At 46.1% G+C, this 17,776-nt stretch overlaps 1 protein-coding gene across 1 annotated transcript in view; it reads right to left on the reverse strand.

Moving 5' to 3' along the window:
- Positions 1 to 17,776, reverse strand: part of LOC135897114 (uncharacterized) — a 58,769-nt gene that overhangs the window by 24,231 nt on the left and 16,762 nt on the right. The window contains exons 3-4 of the mRNA XM_070521386.1: positions 11,096 to 11,308; positions 1,420 to 1,672 (exon numbers count right to left, since the gene is read on the reverse strand). Coding sequence (XP_070377487.1) covers positions 1,420 to 1,672; positions 11,096 to 11,308 — 466 coding nt within the window. The remainder of the gene's footprint in view (positions 1 to 1,419; positions 1,673 to 11,095; positions 11,309 to 17,776) is intronic.

The raw sequence follows: 17,776 nt of genomic DNA on the forward strand, positions 1-17,776 counted from the left end.
ATAGTTCTGCGGAAGCCCGGAAGGTGGAAATAAGTTAATAAATAGCAAACGAGATATACACCCAATCGTAGCAATTGCTACAAAGAAAACCCATCCGAGTTCCCTGAAAAAAAAAAAAAAGCCTCACAGTCGAAGAAAAATTCGCCTTGGTCCGGAACTCGAACCCAGGACCCATGTCTTTCTGTGGCATCCACTCCATTATCTGAGCTAACCAGGCGGCTACCAGATGCCAGGGCGAAGTCGAACTTATGAACAACTCGAAGCAAACGTAAGAGTTTTGACGCAATTGTTCTGGGCAGACCCGCAAGCTGGAGAGAAGTTTTTAACATCGGGAAAACGAGACACCCACCCTATCACAGCAATTCCTACAAAGGAACACAGCACAGGTTCCTCAAAAGAAAACCTTTGCAGTTGAGTTCGAATTTTCCTTCAACAGTAACGATTTTCTTTAGAGGAACCTGTGTGGGTTTATTTTGTTGTATTTGCTGCGATTGGGCGGATGTCTCATTTTCCCTTTATTAAATACTTCATTAACATATCGTTGTGACCAATGTACCCAGTTTTTATGTATTATTTCTTTTGCTAGGTGTCTTTAAGCCCATCATATCGAATTAAAGACCAAAAAAGGAGACCGGCTACAGTACACACATTCTTCACGACGCGTTTTGGAAGGGTCAGTACGATGTTTCGCTTAACTGAATAAATGATAATTACGTTACAGTCGCCAACAATGCTGAGCTAGATCCTGCCCGAACTTTTTTTATGCTTTTAACCTTTGCTGCACATATTGCGATTTACGATTTACCCACCAGGGTGCTGAAAGGATACTGCAGTTGCACGCATAATTTGTTCCGAGTCTGTGTAGCCCATGTACATAACGCCAAGGTAACAAATAAACTTTACTTATTTGCAGCGGTCGTCCGCGTCTTTCGTCTCTCCATCCGTGTTCGATTCGCGCGGCTTTTCAGGATGAACATTAACAAGCTTTCCCAACTTTCAGGCTTGTTTGTAAACAAGTATATTTTACATATATAGCCGGAAATTCCGCGAAACAGATTTCATATTCGCGTACACAAAATAAAGAGAGATGAAGGTACCTCAGAATTATTTTCTTTCAAATCACCACGTCTTATCAAATACACAGAAGTTGTGGAGGTTTACTTCTGCAACTAGACATTTTATCGAGTAATTAATTAACACCAAAGGTAGTGGTATCGACTCCCACGAAAGATCGAGGGTTCGCTCCCAGCTCTGGTTCCATTGAATATTTATGCCATAATGCCTGACGGTCAAATATTCGTCGGCAAACTTTCGTCAACATAAAAATATACGATTATTATGGCACTTACCACTCCAGTTCGCTTCATAGCAAATTGTTGTTTTTAAAATTTGTGTGCTGACCCATGTCGCGATCCTCACCCCTGCCTCTCCAAACGCGATGCTGCGCGGGCTGGGCGTTCCTTGTAGCAGAATATCCGCCTCAGCTGGCACAGGTCGTTCGTCAGGTGATCGCTTCGGTGGAACAGCCGAAGCTTGCATCAGTACCGAGGCCGACTGCGAGACGGTGCAGCTGTCACGCTTGCCCCGTGGGGAGGGGCTGGCAAAGGCAGTGCGTTGTTTTTTGGGCTTTTGAGGCGAAGAAGCAACAGCACGATCTTGGGACCTGGGTGTACTTCAAGAAAAAGAAAAAAAATCTGTGAATAGGGGCTTCTCTGCACTTTATTGGTTAGAGCACGTGCGCATTTGATTACTGCATGTCACGTTGCCATAAAGAAGCTTGCGAAAGTGTTAACTGGTTTGACACAATTAGGCACAGAGGCTTTTTACTGGATTCATGTGGCATACGTATCGCACAGCTGTGGTGGAGTGAATATGGTGTTGTGCTGATGACTCGCAGCATGAGGTGTGATTGAGTGTTTTCCTAGTTCGTATTTCATTTTTGGCAAACTGGAGTTCCTGAACCTCGAGACACAGAGAAAGCAAAACAAACGAGTGCCTCTTTTTGCCATTTGCGTGCCTCGTCGCCACTTCGATCAAGAATACAAAGTCGATTGATAGACACTGCTGCAATATATTTCCTGATTGAAGAAGAGTTCAAGACACTCGTGGTATTGTATTTATCTGCAAGGCAGAAGCATTCAAATAACAAACCTCTGACGACATCCATAAAACACCGTGTGGCTTCGTCGTTCCCAGCTGCATCGTTGTTTAAATCGATTTATTTTAATCGTTTAAGAACGTTAGCTTGAAGAGAATAAAAAAGGTTTAATGCATTTGTGCTTGTTATAGGGTTTAGCATGAACTTTACTACCACGTTCCTTACAAAGTTAGCCAGTCTTTATTGACAAAGCGGGGCTGTAAAAAATTCCGTTTTTATACGGCTCCACAAACAACTGTGCGTCATTCGAATTAGCGCAAAATGTAGCTGAAGATGAATTTCCTTCTGTGATTTATGGCGCAATGAAATCATACTATACGGCTTTCAATAATGACGTTGTGCGTTTTGGAACACTATTCTTTTTAAATCAAACTATCGGGGCAAGTGTGCGTGTTCTGCTTGATGGCACCAATATTAAAAAGCATATATGATGTTCTACCAAACAGACGAAAGGACAAGTGCGGACTAAAAACAAATAATATTACACAAGTTACAGCAGCCTACATGCGCCACCACCTGGAGTGGTGCAGAGACACTCTGCAGCAAGACATCAAACAACGATCAGCGATAACGTGCTCCGATTGTCACAAAAAAGTATATCCCTCACGTTCAGGACATGCCGTACGGTTAAAACGTAAAATAAAGAGAACAGTAAATCATATTTAGACTAATAAATTCGTGCTTCAAAAGACCTCTTTTTGCAAATTTTGCGACAAGAAGTTCATTACGGCACTAGAAAATGAAAGCCGACGTTTGATTTTTTTAACTTCACGCCGAAGCTCAAGCGCCAGTACATGAATGCGATGTCACATATTACAAAGTACGAGGGCGTATCAGAAAGTTTTGGCCCGCGCTTTTTATTAGCCAAATTCAAGTAAATACAGGCAATTACAAATATATGGACTATTCTACGCACCTTACACTATTGAACCACATAGTTCGCACACCGGTTCAGACATTTGTTCCATCGCAGCACTAAATTTGAGTTGCGCCTATGGTAGAATTAGCCACGCTGACTGTGTAACCGCCGTCGGGCTGCTGTCTAGGCTTCATCGTTGCACGTGAACCCCTGTCCTGCCAGAAAATTTTTCAATGCACCCGAAACGGGGAACTAATTAGGAGCGAGGTTCGGGCTTTACGGCGGGTGGTTCGGACTCCGCCAGTGAAATGAGCGGAGCTTGTCGGCAGTCAACGTTGCCCGCGTCCTCCCCGAACGTTCATCATCATCATCAGCCTGGTTACGCCCACTGCAGGGCAAAGGCCTCTCCCATACTTCTCCAATAGCCTCGGCCATGTACTATTTGTGGCCATGCCCTCCCTGCACACTTCTTAATCTCATCCGCCCACCTAACTTTCTGCCGCCCCCTGCTACGCTTCCCTTCCCTTGGGATCCAGTCCGTAACCCTTAATGACCATCGGTTATCTTCCCTCCTCATTACATGTCCTGCCCATGCCCATTTCTTTTTCTTGATTTCAACTAAGATGTCATTACCTCGCGTTTGTTTCCTCACCCAATCTGCTCTTTTCTTATCCCTTAACGTTACACCTATCATTCTTCTTTCCGTAGCTCATTGCGTTGTCCTCAATTTGAGTGGAACTCTTTTCGTAAGCCTCCAGGTTTCTGCCCCGTAGGTGAGTACTGGTAAGACACAGCTATTACACCCGAACGTTCATTGCCATACAAGTGCTCATGGCCTTTTGCAAACTCGCAGCACCACCACATAGCACTTAAAGGGAGTCACCTTCTCCCTTACGTGAACTGCATTTCCCTGTAAATTTCGATGGGCGTTCGTCCCTTGTTTCATGGAAAACGAATCACAAATAGTTGATCGTACGCCATCGTCGTGTGAAGCCCAACCGTCATCTTGAAGAACTGACATCAGTGTGGTGACTTTGATCTACCAGAATATAAGGCCGGGCCGTTCCAAGGAAGGTCTACCACTGGGAATCTATATGTTGACTTCGGATTTACGCTCCTAATTTAGCTAAAAAAATAGGGGCGATGACTTTCTGATTCACTCTCGTGTTTTCTCCTAATAGGAATATTTCGGCCCACTAAAATTACTTGAAACTTGCCAAGGTAAATCTTTGACGCTTTTAGAATACAATTTTGTCCATATTTACCAACAAAATTTAATTGGGACCTGGCAGACGCATTAAAAATCGCTCACGTCGCGGCGCGGTGGAGTTGCAACTATAATGCGCCGTCACCACTTTTATTTCGTTTAGTCAGGACCTGGCTTATCAAGTTTTTCTCATTGTAAGTGTGGCTTTTTCAGTGCTATGGAACGGTAATTTAGTTGCACAGCTCAAATTGTTTTTATTTTCCAGTTACTTTTAAGGAATTGTGCTTTGAGGTTAGGAAAAGAATGTATATTTCTGGGGGAAAAACTTTTACCGTAATTCGCGATCGGAAAACGAGCAGATTGCATTAGGAGCTACGGGAGGGCATTGTGCGGTGCTGAGCATGTGTTTAAGCTCTGAATTGATAAGAAAGGAGCGGTGTTTCTCTCGTTTTTACATAGAGCTGTACAATTTACGTAGTCTGTATTTAGAGGGAACATGTGCCTTTGCCAAGCCGCGCATTTTCGGCTTTTTGTCCATGTTCCTGACATAGTGCAATCATGGTTTCGAATAAATCTATATTTCCTTCTGCCTGCATACTTTCTTGTGATAGCAAGCACAGTGGTCATCACACTTGTAAAGAGTGCTCGGGCACAGTTTGGGCTCGACAGTGGCTGTCTTCTGATAAAGCTTGGTTTTAGACAGCTTGCACGTGATCACCTACTGCCCCATTAATGGAACTGTCATAATGTTGCTCGTCTTGCTGGTTACTGAGGCACCGAGGCTTGAACAGCTGCGATCGCAGCGAAGGTGCCGCAAGCCCGCAGTGCAAAACTGCAGATAATACGCGTCAGTGTGCGCTTCCACTTAGTGTAGTGCCACGTGCCCCTTTCGCCCGTGCTCCCATATTCTGCAGCGTTCGTGGGCTATCGCGGGTGAAGGCAAGCCTCAGTAACTTGAAATAAAAAAATAGTGATACATTGCGGTGAGCTTGAAAGACAAAAAAAAAAATAAAAGATTGATGCACTGCGGTGTGGCAGATCTCTTCCGATGGAAGCCATCTTGAAACAGGCGTTATCAGTAGACGGCCCTCATGCTGCCCAAAGCACGGCGTTGGAGGGCTCTAGACCAATGTACAAGGAATTCGTGTAGAAAGGATGATGTACCCGCCGTGCTTGCTAAGTGGATATGGTATTGGGCTGCTAAGCACGAGGTCGCGGGATGGAATCCCGGCCTCGGCCGCCGAATATCGATGGAGGCGAATGCATCCGTGTACTTAGACGTAGGTGCACGTTAAAGAATTCCAGGTGGTCTAAATTTGCGGAGTCCCCCCACTATGGCGTCCCTCATAATCAAAACGCGGTTTTTACACGTAAAACCCCGTAGTTTTGAGAAAGACTGATAGGCACGCACGCGCGCACACACACACGCACATAATTCGTATCATGCACTGTCGCAATGGTTGTATTCCAATTTAGGAAGCTCCAAATGGTCGCTTACATATGCACGGGAAAAATGATAACGCCTGAAACTGACGAGACGATTTAATAATTGGTCTAATAAATATTTTCCTTAATTGCACGGTACGTAAACCACTACGTGTAGTATCTCTCGCAACCGTTGCTATAGCACTTCAATGCCACCGTAGTCCCAGACTCGAACCAGTTTGTTCATTCTACTACAGATATGAACCAGTTGAACACAGCGTCGAGCCTCTACTGGAGAAGGCGCCGTTTAAGAATGGCCGTGGAATGTCCACGAAGCGCAGTGACCCCTTTTCCAAAGCGCAGCGCGGCTATCCACAAATCAAAATCAGCAACTATGATCTTAAAGGAAGAGACAAGTAATCAAGGGATATCAATGCAGCAGCAAGTAATAACCATATGAAATATAGATAGCTGGTTGTGTTCATAAATGGAAAAAAAAATTCTTGGGGACGCAACATTCATATGGGGATTGACTAACAGCGAAGCTGTTTAGCCTGAAAACAAAGGATGCATACATGGACTGCATACATTATGAAATCATGCACCATTCGTGCTGTTGCTGGTTGTATTCGTGTTGCTGTTGTCGACGCCTCTCTGCTTGGCCCTCCGGCGTGAGCACGCTGAACCGTCTCGCCACCTCTTGGTTCCTCGAAGAGCTTTAGCGTGCGCATCCCACTTTTATAAACCGTGTATGATGTCCTACCACAGTAGCGCCACCATACTACGACGACACAAGCGCTGCCGCGGTCATCGCGCCTCCTATGCATTTGCCGCAAAAGCTGCTGCAGCTGCGCCAGAAGCTCCGACGTGCGTGACGTCATAACCACACAAGCGCAGGCCATGTGCACAGGCGCCATTGCCACACTCATTCCTGGACCTCCCGTATCCTTTGCCGCAGCACTGTCACCACACTGTTTCCCCCTGTCCCTCCGTCTCCAGTCCTGTCTCCACTCCTGTCCACGCGCGGAATCCCCGATACGGATGTCGTAAGCCGCCCAGGGAGCCCGCCTGGGAACGCATACGGGGTATGCATACGGGTGCTAGAGGTACACAGCTTCGCTGTAAAAAGACCTGCTCTAGAACCCACCAAAACAATCAAAAAGGAAAGAGGAAGCGGAATACCGCATTATTTGAACATAGAGCATTTGAGTGCGAGGAATCTGTAACAATAGTAATGGTACGAGTGGCAGCGTTCCCCAAGGTCATTCTTTGCTTACAATTACACATCTTCTCGGTATTGTAACTTCGCCAATGATTAGTAAGCATGGATGCCGAATGACTTTGGAAGCCCGAGCTCGACCACAAATGAGGCAGTGCAGGAGACATGTATTGCACAATATCTTTCTTAATCAGAGAAGCGAAGAGAAAAACTAGCTTGAGGTGATGACTTGAGAACGTATATGGAAATAAATGGCCGGTAAAGTGCACAATCATGTGTGCATCGATAGCATGGACACAGAATAGCAGCCGAGGTGAAAAAACTAAGTAATCAAGCACAAGGTAACCTCAAGTTTCACCTGCACATGAAGCAATGCAGTCTAGTATCTAGAATTTGCAGCTTGTAGCAAACAATACATAGGTGAGACTGGACAACAAATTCCTACAATACTCAACGGTCACCGTTCAGATACAAAACACAATTGATCTAAAGAAGTAGCCAGCCTCTTCAATGAACATGATCACACATTCGACAAAGCAAGGATCTATATACTACAAATTTCCCTTCACTTCGCGAGAGGAAATGTACCTAATCAGTTTAAATACCTACACCTGACGGGAATTGATTTTGCACGTGGCAACTTAGAATCTTTAAATAAACAATCTGAAATTCTCATATCATCTACCAAGGCACAAGACACATTGCGCCACCAGCTAACATTTATTCTTTAACCTAACCTATTCCTCCATTTGCAATTTTCCTTGCCTATTACTCAATTTATTATATTCTTTCATGTTTTTCACGTTTATGTCAATTGTACGACCACTTTTCCCATGTACACCTGACCCCACACGCTTTGACTTATGTCAGCCTCCTATTTCTTATTCGGTTTCGCCTCCCCCCCCCATTTTTATAGCCTGTTTTTTGTATTATCTTTTCTTGAAACACCCTCATGAACACATTCCAAAGTCCCAGACGCCAGAATACATCTTTCGGCGCCTCAGCCACACATGATATCGCCACTTCTGTATACCGCCGTGGCGACCCATACGTTGAGCTACTGGGCCTAATTTCCCTTGAAAGACCATACCGCTGCCTTCCACCTACCCCATGCATTGCACCGCAGACTCCTTTGTCGCCATCTGAACTTCTTCAAAATTACCCGAGGCATTCATGCTATGCTAGTGAAATCATTCTTTCAAATGATGTGGGTCTTTTTTTGTTATTCGCACACTGACTGCCTGACCAGCTCTTCTAAAGCTACAAAAACATGCCGCCAACGACATCCCTTAATGCTCCCTGACCTATCGCTTCCCCAACACCCTCCTATGCCCTTCTTTCTTTTGTTCTTTATTTTCCCTCTTGGTGTCTTTTTTTCGTTTCTTTTTTTTCTTTTCTGTCCACCTTGCTACTCTCCCGCTCTTGTCCCCTCGTCTTAGCAGCCATGCTCACAGACGTCAGGCGACAGCGCTAATTCTCTTGGAAGTCTCTCCCTTTAGAACCAACCACCAACGACAACAACCGCATGTTTCATCTCTCTACTAACCCTTTAAAGCTAACACGCCGAGGATGGCGAGGCCACCTTTGACGCCTTTCTCAGGCGCTTTGTCCCTGTTTATAACCTTTATACAACAGTGTGCTATTCCATCTGTCAGCCCCTTTCTTGGCCTATGAGCTCTAGTAAATAACGTAGGGTGCATAGTTAGGCCTGTTGGTTAAGCATGATCTGAAATGAAGGCGCTAAAACGACGGTGGACGAAGAAAGAACACACACACTCGTGGGCGCCCTGTGTGTGTGTGTGTGTGTGTTTGTGTGTGTGTATGTGTGTTCTTTCTTCATCCACCATCGTTTTAGCGCCTTCACTTCAGATCCTGGTAAATAAAGTGCACAATGTACGTTCAGCGTTCTAGAAGAAGGTCTTGAAATCACATTCCAAAGATAATTGTTCTAGCCCGATGACGAAAGCACTCCTCATCATAATTTATGTCACTAGTACTCAACTACTTGTAATAAAAGAATAATTTCATTAGGTTATATTAACTTCGTGCATCAATCTGTCCATGCCGAACCTCAACTGATGATCAACCGCTGACTGACACATGCTTCTCCGGCATTTATTATTTCTAGACAAAACAACTCAGTGTTCTTTGTTTTGAGTTGTCTTTTAAATGTGCCATTTATACCTTGATGATCATAGAACAAGCTAAGTACATTAAAAGTTAAAGTTATAATAAACATTGGCAATATAGCTCGTGAGGAATTTTGTAATGACAGGTTGTTAGCAATGTTACAACTCGTGACTGAAGCTGTACTGGCCCTACATGTTGTAGCGCGAAACAAAACCAACTATGAAAAAAGTGTAGAATTGTGAATATAACTTGCTAATTCTTTACGGCACATGAGAAGAAGGAGAGCTATGCAGAACATTTACTAGGCAAAGCATGTTTTTTGGAATGGAAAGTATACCCGTTGTGCGGAATGAAAAATAAAGTTTCTGTTGGTATGCGAAAGATGTGGACCGGCTGCCCTTGATGGTCTTTTTATATTCAGACATAACTTTTGCGGCAAACATTACTTTGCAGAGTTGTGTTGTGCGCCGCAAAGAAGATGGCCTCTGTAGTAATTTTCTGCCTACGATAAAATATAGCGAGGTTTCATATGTATGTGTGATCCAAATACAGCATTCGCGCAATTGTACTTATTAACGAGATACTCAACTCCATATTATTGTGTTTTGTGTTGAATGCCTTGTTGGGTTATAGCTTGCTAATAAAAGCAGTCGATAAATCAAATTTTTCTGCCTACTTATATTTTCCCAAAACAAACTAGCTGCGCGCCATGGCTTGTGAATAGAGACGCGAATGGCTAGCGCATCTTGAACAGAAAAAAAAAAACGTTTTCCTACACATGCCCTGCACAAATGTTGTATGTACGGAAAGAAAATGAGACGTCGAAAGGTGTTGAATAAATGCATGTGGTGTTGGTTTCTGATGGCACCTGCAGAGAAAGTCGTGTGCTCGCAGAGCGGATAGCGCAGGACAAGTGCTATGGCTTTTCCCCCTCGCGCATCGACAAAAGCGCTGCATTGGCAACATGCTTGATTTTTTCTTCGGTACGTATTGCTCCGGAAGGATTGGCCCACCAAGCATCAAGGGAAAAATTGGCACTTGTGATGCAAATCCCCGTTTACCTGGGGTGTAGACTAGCTGAGATAGCCGTGGCTTGACTTTTGGCGACATGACACGGGTCTTTCACTGGCGACATGAGTCAACCAGGACGACAATGGCGTGGGAGCGCAACTCGTCACCCACTTTTAATGATTTTAAGAGAGGTCAGTCTTGAGAGAGGCATGGCAACTATCTTCTCACACGTCCAATGATGTTTGATTCCGAAGTTTATGGTTAGGAGTAAGTTAGCCGGTGCACTTACTAGTTTACGTGGATCACTACATGAAGACGACGACGCAACTGGTAAAGAGAGCGCTGCGGTTGATGAGACCACGCCAGTTGGCACGTGTCATATGCATGTGGATCCCTACCTACCCTACAGGCCTGGTCTACTAAGTAAATGCTTGAGACAAGCAATTCAAATTTAAGAACTCGGGTAACCTTTCTATTTAGGGTAATATAGAAACACTTCCCCGGAGACATATTTTCGATCAACTAAAAAGTCACATCAGCTCAGATACCTTCATCTGGTAGCCAAATTCCAGATTATTTTCTCCGTTCTTAAATTCATTGCATGAATACTGGACGAAGTGTTTAGTACTTTCAAAAGACATTATCGAAAAATGAATCGTAAATCTTGCTAAACGTCTTCACTTACTACAAGGGCGACTAATGTGTTGATTTCCCCTCGTATAGTAATTATCGTCTAGTAGATTGCATGCGTTGCCTTCTACATCAAAATTTTTCCTATGCGCAGTGACTCACGCACTTAGCGTTCCAAGGCGCTAGCTTGCACTAAGTAAGCTCATGAAAGTCTTATATATCGCTCCTGTAAACGGAATTGCAGCCTGAATGGCCTGCGACCCGTGAAGGCCCTGCTTCGTAACCTACCACAGGACGCGTAATGTTCTCTTTATTTCAAAATGTTCGAGCGGCTGACCATGACAACGAGAATGAAAAGCAGACAGCCTGGTAAATGCCAAAAAACTATTGGCTTAAAGCGACGCGAAGAGCTTATGCATGCATGGTAAATTCAGAGTTTCTGATATCGTGACTTACTTTTCGCCGCTTGGTGAGGCTTGTCCTGAGATCTTGTGCCTCTTTGACCGCTTCTTGGGCTGCTTGCGGTGCTCCGTCAAAGCCGTTGAGTTGGCTGGGGTGAGGCCGTCATTTGGGCTTGAGTGAGGGGTACTATCCTCAATGCCATGCTCGCTGTTCATCGTGTTTTTGAGGCTCTGCAGGCAGCCGATTCTTGGGTACACAAGTTTCTCGCTTCAGAATGATAAAAACAATGGAAAATAACATTTATTTCGCTTGTCCTCATGATTTCAAAACATTTATTACCTTTTAGAATGATACGCCGTATAGCAGACAAAAGATATCATACACAGCAAGAAAGTATGAAATAAGCCGATGCCCAAAAAGAATGCACCTCAAGGCGCAAAAGCAACAGAATTTGATGGGGTATACATTTTGCTTCAGAATTTGTGCTAAGTGGTTGGCAACCTCAGCAGCCAAACTTTCAGGATGCATTAAAGCGGGAACGGAGAACCGTTATATACGAACCGCGTCTCACATCAAAGTGACGTTCCCCAAATTCCAGCTCATTTGAGGTTAATAACGGAAAACATAATTAATTTGTCTGAAATTCGTAGAAGATTCTGCTGAGGCAGGTAAATATGCTCTAATAATGAAACAAAGGAGAAACTGTTCCAGATATAACCAAGGACCGAATTCGCAATGCTTGTTGATTATATTGACCCGTCCACTTGTTAAGCTTTCTCTGGTGAACGCTTTTCACTGAATAACAAATGTGAAACCTTATCGCTCAGCGCAGGACGCACCAGCATGTATCAGAAGATTCTCGAATGCTATCGATGGTACCATCCGTTTATCTTGTAAGGGAACCTTGTGTAATCTGACTGCATGCGCAACGTGAATTGTGCAGTAATTTCTGGAACACAGACTGGCACCAACGATTGCTATTGAACCTTCGGCGACTCATGCCTGCGCGCTTGACCAATTGATCAGATTTTCGATGATCGCTGACTGGGCTCGCCGCTATCGTTGTGCTTTGGATTTGACTTGCTTTTCGGGACACACATTCACCCATAAAGAATGAGTCTCGTAATTCACAGTTTCCGCTACTGTGTTCTTCCGCGCCATTACTACGTGACATATGGTGGGGGTGCTTCTGCGTTCATGTACCGAACGCACTGCAAAGCCGTTATCCAAGCTCGAACCGCAAACACTAACGTCAACAAAAACCAGCGAGTTCGCCGCAAGCTGCAAGGTCTGCTACGCAAACACGGTACTCTTCCCGAGAACACCACACAAATCAGGCCCAAGGGCGCTATAATGTAAAACTATTCCAAACTTTTCGAATTCTGCAATCAGCCCTCCGCGATTGGTCAAAAACGTTTTTGGACCAGCCCCACTTCACCTGTCTGTCACGTGACGTCATGAAAACCGTGATAGCTCCTCATCTGATATGACGTGTACACACTGATTATGCATCATTTGACAGAGCAAAAGGAAAATGGTTATTTCTGATTCGACGCCTTTTCGTCATTAGCCCTGGGCTAATGTTTTCGGGCTGCACGCACTTCACCTGCATGTCACGCGACGTCATAAAACAGCGAAACTTCACCGCGCCAATGTGACGTGCACGCACGCGTTAAAGATTCATTAATATGCCAATCAAAACTGAATTTTCTTCTGAATAGCCGCAGGCTGCCCCTTTCCGAAAGGAATAAATGATGGCTGCAGCCGATCGCTCAGGCATTGGCTACTCACACTTGCCGGAAAGCATGGGCATATTTTCGTATAATAAACCTTTTTGTGTGCCCATGTAACATTTTCGAGCACTTTCGCTACGTTTGCTACCCCGTTCTGCCAACTCTTCTTTGCTGAGGATTCGTTTTAGCGTCATTCATAAGTTTCCGTTGCATGCCGCCGCAATGTTCGACGCGCCACCGCAAGCTAAGTATAGGGAAATCGGACCAATCGCAGAAGCCGGCACTACCCTCTTCTTTCGGTGATCCATTTTCAGTGCTGTGGCTCGGCCCCACCGAATCCCTCTCCACTTGAGCGTGCCAAGTGGCTGACTCTTGTCGGCCAATTAGATAAGCCAAGCCGCTCAGTGTAGGCAATGTTACTCGTTTTTCAAGCAAACAAACGTGACCTCCTATGAAGGAGGAGAGCGTTTGATTGGTCTGGTCAGACAACCTTGCGGGTCACTGTCCGATGCTTGTTCCGGCGGTTGCGCAAATGTGACGTCAGGAGATTGGAATAAAACCATATTCGAATAGCTTTACGTTATAGGGCCCCAAGTCGGCAGCCACAATGGTAGCCCCAGTGTCACCCATCATGCTGCAGCATCTCAAGGAGCCACCGCCCTTCCGCGGATCATCATTCGAAGACCCGGAAAGCTGGACAAAAACCTATAAAAGTGTTGCTACGTTGAGTAACGAACTCCAACGATCAGCCGCGCGATGTCGAATTTTCATTCAAGGACGCTGCTGGAAAGCGGTTTGAGAATGGACAGTCAACCCTGACGACAAGGGATCTATTTCGCGGCTATTTCAGGAAGGTCTTCATGATTGTTGAAAGTAAAATAGGGCCAAAGTTCTATTTTAAACCAGATTGCAACTAGCGACCGAGAACACGGTGATTTTCACGGAGGAGATGACTCACTTCTTGAGACACGCCGACTGCGACTTATCAAAACAGAAAAAAGTTTGCTTCCTGATGAGGGGTGTCAAGCAAGAGCTCTCCGCCGGATTGATGCAGAACCCGCCCAAGACCGTTGCTGAATTTGTTTGCAAGTACACAACCACTGAGAAGGCGCTAGATATGCAGCGAAGGCAATTTAACCGCCGAACGCAGACTCCAAACTACACCAATGTTTAAGCTCTCGGCACGTACGACCCGCGCCAGACTATCAGAGTGGTCTTTCGCGAAGACCTACAGAAGCTCTTTTTATGGCCGCAGCTTCAGGTGGCCTCAATCGCTGACATTGTCAAAGTAGCTCAGCGATCACTCGGAGTTATGGAGGTGCAGTCACCACAGCCGCAGCCCCAGCTGCAAGCGATGGCCTACATTGCCGTCGCCCAACTGCAGAGTACATCTCCACACCAGCGGCAGCACCAGGGTCCTGCGACGTTGCAAGTGCGACGTCCGCCGCCGCCCCCAGCACGCGCGCCCGACGTCCACCGCAGCTTCTCTAGGAACACAAAGGTATGGCGCGCCTCGCACCACCACCAGCTCTGCTACCACTGCGTAGAATCAGGACAGACCTACCGCCGGTGCCCAAACCATGACATGAGACTACGAAATATCACTGTGAAGCGCGGCGCCCACAGCAACGTCAACGGCCTCATGATATCGTCGACTAGTTCGGCGCCACTCAGTGGAGCCCACGACGACCGTTCGGTTACCTTTCGCCGCTGTGCTGGCAGTACACTGGCCCAACCCATAGTCGGTCATTGAGCCCTTATCGGGAAACCTAAAAGCAGCAGCCAATGAAAGTGTGGTTGCTCTTCGTAGAAATGCCTAAGACCATTCGCCGCCGATGACGACGCTTCAGCATTCTGCTCCACCGCGTAGCACTGACACGCCGCCATCAAGACAAGTCCTGAAAGCCAAGACTACGCCGCCTACAGAAGACCTGACGACGAGACATCAGAACAAGAGCACAAGGTGACGTAGCCGTGATCCGACGCCTCGACCTAACCGTAATGCATCACAAAGAACCCTTGATTTTGACGTGCTTCTCGCAGGTTAAGCAGTGACCGCTTTAGTGGACATAGGGGCTGAGTACGCCGTCAGGAGTGGGTTCTTCGACGGCATGTTAAAGAATGTCACGAGTCTATGGGGACGCCATCATATCCGGCCAGCTGGAGGACACCCTATAACGGCGACTGAAATCTGCGTGGCAGCAGTTACAGTGCATGACCGGACTTACGCTTTCTGCTTGAGCAGCTTTCTGCCCAAGCAGAAAGCTGCTCCAGGTCTGACATAGGCGCTACAGTTGGTCCCAGGGGTGACAAGGATCACACCCTTGTCACCCCTGGGTGTTCGGTTTGTGGGTTCGGTTCCCACCTGCGGCAAGTTGTTTTTTCATCCACTTTAATTTTCATTATCTTATCGTTTCGTTATTTTATTTATTAGGCACAAGTAATTTCCCCCATGTTGTGCTTGGTGTCATGTGTTTGTTGGCTTCTTATGTGATATGACTAATAAAAATCGGGCCCCTCGGTTAACCCCCTTTCTTGTCGTCGATATATATATATATATATATATATATATATATATATATATATATATATATATATATATATATATATATATATATATATATATATATATGTATTCGCGTGAACAGCGGAACCACCTATCCGAGGCGGATATATATATACAAAACAAGGAAGACAAGCTACTTTTTCCATTTTGAATTTCCCTTCCGTCGTCGTAATGGGGCGGCCGAGCCCGGACTACCGAGGAGCAACCAGCCTGCGAAGAGCAACATCGCGCATGCGCTTGGTGTTTGTGCGCAATCTTCAGCAATGATGTTTGACGCCCGCATGCTGCGATTGGATTCCCGTCTCTGCTGCTGCCGTCGCTTTTCGTAAGCGTGTTGCTCCTCGGCAGTACGGATTATACGCGGATATGATCTAATTATGTGATACGAGAATGTGTGTGCGTTCCTATCGTCACGATGACCCCTGATTAAGACAATAAATGTGCTGGTAGCTTTGCTCAAATATCTGTGTCGCCTCTGTGTCGTGTGCTAAACAGCTTCGCTGGTCACTAGCCCTTCACGTAGTGGGATGGCTCATGATTTCTCTCTCTTCTGTTTGTAGCATTGGCATGAGCCTTTTTAACAAGGGGGGATCGCCATGTGTTCTTATTTATCTTTTTCGGGTGACCACTTTTCTCCGACTAACAAAGATTAAACGTTAACGCTCAGCGCAGGACACGCCTAAATGCATCGGAAGTGTCTCGAATGTTATCGATGGTTATTTTCATTGTCTGCCGTCCCCGAACCTTGTGTAATCTGACCGTATGCGCGACGTGAATTGTGTAATACTTTCTGGAAGACACGCGGGCACCAGCAACTGCTCTCAAGCCTTCGAACACCCATTTATAACATCCGACGCGATTGACCCGCGGATCAGATTTTCGACGGTCATAGACTGTGATTAGAAGTCTCTTGGTTTTAGCGCCACACGTTTGCCCAAAATATAGATACGTTTGTGATATACAGTTTTTGCTACTCTCTTTTTCACTGTCACTATTAGGTGACAGTACGTGCTGCTTTACATTGTCCGGTCGATCCAGCAGTTCAGTTGGATAGATAATGGTATTCCAACGAGGTGCCTACTTGTGACTGCGGACCCTGATAAAGCAAGAAAAATTTAGACGGAAAGTTAATTCATTATGTGACCACGCGTTCTCTTGAAACGCACACTGTAAGCAAAAGTTAGCCGACATTGGGGTTTTTGCGGTTCATGAGCTTTGAAGACTACCTTGCACCAGAAAATTACTCTGGCATGAGGCAGTAAAATGCGTTACATTACATCGTTTTACTACCATCTCTGAGAAACGTTGTAAAAGGATGTCATGAGCCGGCTTTACGACGTACAGAGTTTTAGATCACGTGACCAAAAACCATCTATTGAGAGTTTAAAACCACGTGATCTGGAACCAACCTGAAGATCACGTGATTAAATACTACCACTTTACTCCCCAAGGTTGCAAGCTCCGCCCAATCCAGTTAAGCCTACGCTCGGCGACAGGCACGGCCGCGGCAGGAATGGCAAAGATCGATGCCATGGCGGTGCACCCACCAGCGGAAACGCAGAACGTTGGAAACTTGGAACGTATGTACTACATACGTCGCGTAAGATGTGTCTCAAGTGGACGCGGCTTCCTGCCGGCGCGCCGCCCGTTGCACGACCGACGAGCCGATCGACTGCATTGCGTCAGTGCGAACTCATCGAAAAATAATGTTCCGATTCCGCTCTGCACGGCGAACCGGCGTGGCCATGCTCGCATTCAGCGACAAAAATCGCCTCAAGAATCGTTCCTGGACCGATCCTCTCTACGGCAGGTAAATATCTTGCCGTTCGCGAGGGATACCGCCATCGGCCGGCAGCCTACAAACGGCGAGTTGTCGCGTCTGCTGCTCCGGCCGGAAGCAAGCGTGTCGGTCAAAGTTCATTGCCAAGCACAAGCCCACTTTTTCATGCTTCTACGAGCGAGAAAACGACTGTCTCTTGTCCACTTTGAAGCTGTCACCGAATCGTCACGCCCCACTGTAGCACAATATAAACAAAACGTTGGTTAGTTGTAGTGACAGTCAACGGAAAGCCTCACGCACTAGAAATAGATGCGATCATGTCGAGCGGGCTCACCAATTCAAGGTGAGGGCACATAATCTCGTAAACACGACAGCTAGCGCTGTAGGAAGCGTGTATACGAGCGGTGATCATGAATTTGTGCTCAGTAGGCGTCAAAGAAGCCCGTAGGCCATCCACCATTGCAAGCAGACGGAGGTGCACGGACGGCGCGCTGATGGGCTCGTGTTCGCCAACTAAAGTGGGAGACACACGGTCCGATTCGGTGTCCGATCCGGCGTCCGACGCGCCTGAACGGCAGCCGGAATCGAGGTGTTTTGCCGTGCCGAAGCGCCGGATCGAACGTCCGGCGTGCGACAAACCGGGCAAATTTTCATCG

The sequence above is a fragment of the Dermacentor albipictus genome, chromosome 7 (assembly GCF_038994185.2).
Source record: "Dermacentor albipictus isolate Rhodes 1998 colony chromosome 7, USDA_Dalb.pri_finalv2, whole genome shotgun sequence".
Lineage (NCBI taxonomy): Eukaryota > Metazoa > Arthropoda > Arachnida > Ixodida > Ixodidae > Dermacentor > Dermacentor albipictus.